We start from the raw sequence: 7,472 nt of genomic DNA on the forward strand, positions 1-7,472 counted from the left end.
GGCTTTCAAGAAGGGCGCTTTTTCGATTCTCTGAGAAGGGAAGTCAAAATAAAAAACTCCATTCCTATATCCCGAAAATAAGAACAATTGTAATGATCTTTCCTCATCAACCGATGAGGAATGCAATGTTGAATCTTAATAAAATTGCTGATATTTCCTTCGTCCCATATACAATCATCATTATGAAATCTCTCAATCTGGAATTAGTTAAGTTTGACTACGATTTATCCCTTCATCTTTTGATTGATTTGCTCAAAAAGACTTTATAATCTTTTGAGGCAAACAGAAACCACTTGAAATCAATGGGGAAGAAATTTCAGAATTCTTTATTTCCCCTTTTCTGTTTTGATATCAAAATGTCATATATAAAAAGTTTATTTTAAGATATTGTTTTTCTTCCTCGTAGTTCCACAAGAGATCACGCATTTGAAAATAACCTTTTTTTTTTAAAAAAGCAAGGTTATAGATCTATGGTACGATCCTTCCCAAATCCCGAGTGTAACCGGAGCTTATAAGTCCTCTTATTTTATTTATTTATTTATTTATTTATTTATTTTATTTTTTATAGTGCCCCTGTCAATATTTCCTTTAATCATTTGCAGAATATAATATAGTAGACCAAGTCTTCTATCTCTACATCTAACGGGGAATTAGAAGAATTGGGGTTTAGAGTGAGAAACTCCAACTTATCTCTAGAATGCATTCCCAACCCCTTGAGAAACAAGAGACTATTCCCCTAAAACCACCAGATTTAATCGAACACCCTCCCTTACCAAACAATTTGGAGAGACCAATATCCTTTAAGGATAAACTATTGAAATCTAACCTAACAATTTTCATTCCTTCCATAAATCATGATGATATGCTTGAACCAACAAAGGCAGTGGAAGACACAAAAGTAGTGCATGATCCAGGGAATACTCTAGGTGAAGCTATACAAATCTCTCTTTCATTGGAAGATAGACAACGTATCTATGAGCCATGTAAATACTCTATTATAATCAAGTTAGTAGGGAAACGTATGCTACACCATTACCTAAAGAGGAAAATCCAAGATCTATGGAAACCAACAGAGGACTTCCCTTTAATTGATCTTGGTGAGGACTATTACATTATCAAATTCACAAAGAAAGAAAACATGGATAAAGCTATTCACCTAGGGCCATGGTTCATCAATGGTCATTTCCTATCTATCTCCAAATGGAAACCAAATTTTGTGGCTAGAAATGAAAAACTAACTACCTCAGCAGTTTGGGTAAGGCTGCCCCAATTACCAACTGAATTCTACAATGGTAAAATCCTAGAAAATATTGGTAATGCAATAGGACGCCTACTGAAAATTGACACATACACCTCAACAACCCTAAGAGGTCGTTATGCAAGGATTTGTGTCGAAATCCCTTTGGAAATTCCAGTTCAATCCTTCCTATTTGTTGGAGATCATAAACAGGATATACTCTATGAAGGGGAGGATTTTCTTTGCAAAAATTGTGGCCGTTTTGGTCACACACTAAGACAATGCACCTATATCAAAATGCAAAGCTTGGATCCTCACCATGCAGGACAAGAACATCAACAAGTAGCTACACAAGATGCTTGTGACTCTGAATGGAAAACTGTCTCCTTCAATAAGAAGAAGAATCAAGGCAAAAAAACTCCAAACCAAATGCCCACCATCCATGCAAAAGGCAACCAAGGTCCAGGTATTTCGGTTAATTTATTCAATGCAAAAACAGGTAAGTTCTTGTTTACTCTAACACTCCAATATAAAACAAAAAATAATCCTTCTAATAATCAAATTCCTCCCGTCAGTACCCATCCAGAATCGACTATTAATCAAACTACCTCTCACATGAAAAACCACCTTTTAGAAGAGAGACAAATGGTTATGACACAAACCATTATGGATAATGTCAATTTTATTAGTAAAAATAGTTTTAATCAATTAAATAATGAATTGGATCTTGACACACAAGATACTTGCATGCAAGACTCCACCATGGCACCTTATATTTCCAACTCCTTAGTGAAAACCAATGCCATGCAAAATGACTCTAGTATGGACGAATCTACCCCTACTATTAATCCTACCCCTACTACCCCAAACCCCCTCCTTAAATCGAAATCTCTCCAAAATCTTTCATTATCTAAAGAATCTACCCAAAATCCCTCCTTAAGATATGACAAGATCTCCCCCTCCATGCATGTTGGCCAAATGGCAAAGACCATAGAAGAAAATAGCCAAATGGACATTCCCATTAGTAATCCAAACAAAACCTTTAAGTGTTCTATAAAACATGACCTAGCGCAATCAAAAGCCATAGACAAAAATGAAGCAATCATCACCTCCCCACCCAACCGGCTAACCTCTCCTCCTACCCAAAATCCCACGCCAACTTCTAGTATAATAAATTCAACTTGTTTTAACCAAAATTCCAAGAGTTCCTTCAACCCTAAGGAGAAGAACTCGACTAATCCAAATCATAAGACAACGACACCCTCTCCAAATGAAAAACTTTCCCCCCTCCATCCCCACGAACAACCCCAAATTATTTACGCTCAACCTCCCCAAGAACAAGATTATCAACCCACGAGTTGGATGGAGTTAGGGATCATGGGCCATGCACTCTCGTTCACAGTGCCGATCAACGGCCAAGAAGCCATTGTGATCTTGCACAATACTCAATATCTAGCTCAACTTATCACGAAGGGAATGAGATTAGCAATGAACAATTATCTCAACCAAGTATGGCTCAACAATGTCATTCATCCCATGGCTCCATCATTGAACCCTCAAATGGCCCAAACAATGAGAGAACAATGGAATATGCCTCCTCAATTCAACCCCATGCACCCTTTAAATGCACCACTGGACTTCCCATTCTTTCCAACGGAGATGTACACCTACCTAAACCCCATTTATTTCTCCCTTGGGATGCCAATCTAGGGAACCAAGGGATGGTACCCCCCCTCCACCACCAGTACCCCCACCGCAACAACAAGAAGACCCCATACCAGGGCCAGTGGAGGCAGAGATGGAGGAGGACGATGTGTCCCCCTAAATCTTCACTTAGGGCCAACCCTAGAACTCTCAAACCTAGATGGAATAAAAATATTTCTCTTCACGGAGAGGCACGCGAAGAGGTATGTTCTCAGCTGCCTGTTAGTCCTATACAAGTGCTCGATGGATATTCGCCCTCCACACGACCCAACTGTGGGAAACAAAGCAATGATCCTAGTTCCATCAATGAGGAGGAACCCTGTCCAAGCGGGGGGGGGGATAAGGGAGAATGGGAAGATGAACAACACTGAATCTAACTTAGCCATGAATCAATCCAATAATTTCATAATATGGACGAGGAGGAAACAATGACAACTTTAGAAGGAACTTTATGGAGATGCTAGATACTCATAGGCCGAGCTTGGGTACTTTGTTGGAAACAAGGATGAACAATCATGCTGATATGCTCAATGAATTTGGTTTCACTGAGATGATAGAAGTTCCATCGGAGAGGCAGTCAGGTGGTATGGTTATGATGTGGAGGGATGATATAATCAACGTCCAAAATGCTGTTAGAAGAGGTCAGGAGATCCATGCAACCATAGAGGTACATCCTTTACGTAAACCTTGGCTCTTTACTTCAATTTATGCTAGTACCAATAGTCATTATAGAAATATGATATGGGATAACCTCAAAAATATTAGTAATACTTATAAAGGACCTTGGCTAGTAGGTGGTGATTTTAATGACATTTTAACCGCTAGTGAAAAATTTGGAGGCAAACCAATCAAAGATAGTAGAGCTAAATATATTTGGTCTAAAATTAATAATTGTAATCTAGTTGATCTAGGCTTCAAGGGAAGCAAATACACCTGGACAAATAATAGACATAACAATAAGAGTCTTATTTTAGAAAGTCTTGATAAGATTTTTGGAAATGAAGAATCGATTGAACTTTTTCCTAAAAGCTCTATTATCCATCTACCTAGAACCCACTCTGATCACAATCCTATCCTAGTTGAATTAATTCCTAGAATTAGAACTCCTCATAAGGTCCCTTTTAGCTTAGAAACCTTTTGGTGTAAACATCCGGAGTTTCAATCTGTTGTTATAAACTCCTGGAATAATAGTGACTACTTTAAGGCTAGCTCTAACTTTATAGATAATGTTAAACCTTGGAAGGACAACACTTTTGGCAATATCATGGGAAGGAAGAGAAAACTCTTAGCTAGACTCCAAGGCATCCAATCTTCTAATAGCTACGCTACCAGCTCTTTCCTAAAATAATTAGAATTAGATCTTCAACATGAGTTCAATGATATTCTAAAGATAGAAGAAGACTACTGGAAACTTAGATCCAGCATAATGTGGCTTAATGATGGTGATACCAATACTAAATTCTTCCACATCTCTGCCACCAATAGAAAAATAAGAAATAAAATTACTTTCTTCAAAGATAATGCTGGTAACTGGATAAATAATCATAGTCTTATTCCGTCCCATGTCCAAAACTACTTTACCTTTGCATTTACGTCCTCTCATACTCACTCTTCCTGGACTAACCCCCTAAATACTCAATCCAAATGTAAAAAATTAACCTAGATCATCTAGATACCCCCTCTTAGATAATGAGATTAAAAGTGCAGTCTTCTCTTTCAAACCATTCAAGTCTCCCGGACCAGATGGTCTGCACTCCTTCTTCTTCCAAAAATATTGGTTCCATATAGGGGATTCTATCAAGAAGCTTTGCCATAACATCTTTAACAACCAAAAAATCCCTCCGAGAATTAACAAAACTTTTCTATGCCTCATTTTTAAATTCTATAATGCTAATAATATCTAAAACTTCAGACCTATTGGCTGATGCAACACTATCTATAAAATAATTACCAAGATTCTAGCCAATCGTATCAAACCTTTCCTTGATAAACTTATCAGTCCATATCAGGCTAGCTTTATGAAAAATAGAAGAGCCTCTGACAATGCTATCATCATCCAGGAAATGATTTCTAAGTTCAATAAACTAAAAGGTAAGCAAGGCCATATGATTCTGAAAATTTACTTGGAAAAGGCTTTTGATCGTCTTGAATGGTCTTTCATTCGTCACACCCTACATTTCTTTAATTTCCCTCCAAAATTCTCTAAACTACTACTAAATTGCATCTCTACCAGTAAAATAACAATCTTAGTCAATGGAGCTGTTACAAACTATTTTCAACCAAGTAGAGGTATTAGACAAGGCGACCCCCATCTCCTCCTACATCTTTATCCTCTGCCTAGAAATGCTTACCAGATATATAGAATACCAAGTGGACATCAAAAATTGGGACCCTATTTCCCTAGGTTATAAATGTCCAAAAATCTCCCACTTATTATTTGCTGACGACCTTTCTCTGATGGCTAGAGCTAATGCTAAATCTTGTCAGACCATAAAAAATGGGCTTGACCAATTTTGCTCTCTATCTGGTCAAAGCATCAACATTACTAAATCAAAGATTTTGTTTTCAAAAACTTGTAACCACTCAATCATCACTAACATTACCACTTCTCTAGGTATTAAGAAGAGTAATAACTTTGGAACATACCTTGATTTCCCTATCCTCCACCACAGCCCAAACCTAGGGATTACCAATTCCTCATAGACAACCAAACTTGCATCCTGGAAAATGAGGTTCTTTAGTTTGGCAGGAAGAATAACCCTTGCGTCATCATGCCTTAATTTCATCCCAAACCATTACATGCAATACACCCTACTCCCTAGAAAAACACTTAAAGAGATTGATAAAGTCCTAAGGGATTCCATTTGGGGTAGTACGGTACAAAAAAGGAAACTTCACTTGGTAAACTGGACCACTATATGCCAACCCAAAAAATATGGTGGATTGGAGATCCATAATGCTCTTAATAAAAACTTTTGTACTATGGCTAGCTTAAGCTGGAGACTCCTTAAAAATGCTCTAATTCCTTGGGCAAAGCTTATCATCTCGTACTATTGCAATAACTCCTCTGCGAATAGATCCTCTTTCCTTTGAAAAAGCATTTGCAGAGGATAGGACATCTGCTCCAAAGGCATCACATGGTCCCCTCACATCCATTCTAATCTTAATCTATAGGAGGTCAATTAGATACCAAATATTGGTAACCTAAGGAACCTAGTTATAGGCCCTCCTTCAGCCAAAGATTTCTCCACTAAAATTAGAGATATCTTTGATGGTACCAATTGGAACCTAAACTACTTAACATTCTCTCTCTCTCCTGATTTGTTAACTACCATCTCCAAAACAAAAATCTGCCAAAAGGCCTTCCTATTGACTTACCTATTTGGTCCCTCACCACTAAAAGAGTCTTTACCACCGCTTCTTGTTATACACTGCTAGAATCTCCGAAGAATTCTAACTCTGACCTTGAATGGATATGGCATTTGGAGTGCCCCAATAAAATCAAATTTTTCCTATGGCAATGCCTTCATAGTCTAATCCCTTGCAGGAAGTACCTTTCACAGATTGGAATAAACATTGATTCTAATTGTCCCATCTACAAAAACCCGATTGAAGAGTCAATTGAACATATCTTCCTTGACTGTAGGGCTGTCAGTAATCTATGGAACGACCTGCAAGGGACCCACCCTATCAACAGAAGTGGGAAGCACTGGCTTCTCCAAATAAGGGACTTCAACATTCCTATAAACCATAACTTTATAAACTGGAATAACTTCTTTCCTTTCATCATCTGGCATATCTGGATTAATAGAAACAGTAATAACATCAACAACATTACCAACCAAATAAGAGGTTAATCATGCAAAAGGCAGTGGAGTTTAAACTTTTCATGGGAAAATCCTCTATTAATCCTCCCAAATCCCTTATAAAAACCAGCTGGTTCAAACCCCATTGGGGGTGGTACAAACTAAATTTGGATGCCAGTTTTCATAGCTATAACAAAAATTATGGTTTAGGTAGTGTTCTTAGAAATGCAACAAGTAGCTGGGTGGTTGGTTTTGCAAAACTAGCACATGCAAATGCCTCCCTAACAGCTGAATTAAAAGCATTACGAGAAGGGCTAAGAACAACAAAGGAATGGAATCTCTTCCCACTTGAGATTGAGACAGAGTGCTCAGAGGCTATCCAGGCAATACAAAATGGTAATAAATTATTTAACAAAACTGTTAATGATTGCAGGTCCTTAATGCACCACCAGAGGGTTACTCTCCAGCACACTTTCAGGCAGGGGAATAGGATTACCCACCAGCTAGCAAAAGGGGTCCTAGAAAGGGACAGCCAAGCTCAGGGATTGGCAGGAAGAAGTAAAACAATGAAGTTTACTAAAAAAGTTCTTGTCGTACCACCTTTTGATGTAACAGATTTTGTTGAAAGTGACAAACTTGAATCTACTTGTCATGAAAAACTTCTATGTAATGAAGCTTGTAATAGGCTACCAAGCTTAGGAAACAAATGCATCCTCCGAGATGCA

General features: G+C 37.9%; 1 protein-coding gene across 1 annotated transcript; it reads left to right on the plus strand.

Annotated features, from left to right (window-relative positions):
* The first annotated feature begins 697 nt into the window (after positions 1-697).
* LOC138887972 (uncharacterized) lies at positions 698-4,230 on the plus strand. The gene is made up of 3 exons (XM_070169765.1): positions 698-1,736; positions 3,406-3,608; positions 4,165-4,230. The coding sequence occupies exons 1-3, from the start codon at positions 698-700 to the stop codon at positions 4,228-4,230; spliced, it is 1,308 nt and encodes a 435-aa protein (XP_070025866.1).
* Positions 4,231-7,472: the final 3,242 nt, after the last annotated feature.

The sequence above is a fragment of the Nicotiana sylvestris genome, chromosome 3 (genome assembly GCF_000393655.2).
Source record: "Nicotiana sylvestris chromosome 3, ASM39365v2, whole genome shotgun sequence".
NCBI classification, from domain to species: domain Eukaryota; kingdom Viridiplantae; phylum Streptophyta; class Magnoliopsida; order Solanales; family Solanaceae; genus Nicotiana; species Nicotiana sylvestris.

Bases quoted from the DNA above. Each gene is read 5' to 3' on its own strand.
- LOC138887972 (XM_070169765.1), top strand. From the start codon at position 698: ATGCATTCCCAACCCCTTGAGAAACAAGAGACTATTCCCCTAAAACCA. The intron at 1,737-3,405 runs GTAAGTTCTTGT...TGGAGATGCTAG, and splicing joins TTTATTCAATGCAAAAACAG to ATACTCATAGGCCGAGCTTG. The intron at 3,609-4,164 runs GTACATCCTTTA...CTAACTTTATAG, and splicing joins AGATCCATGCAACCATAGAG to ATAATGTTAAACCTTGGAAG.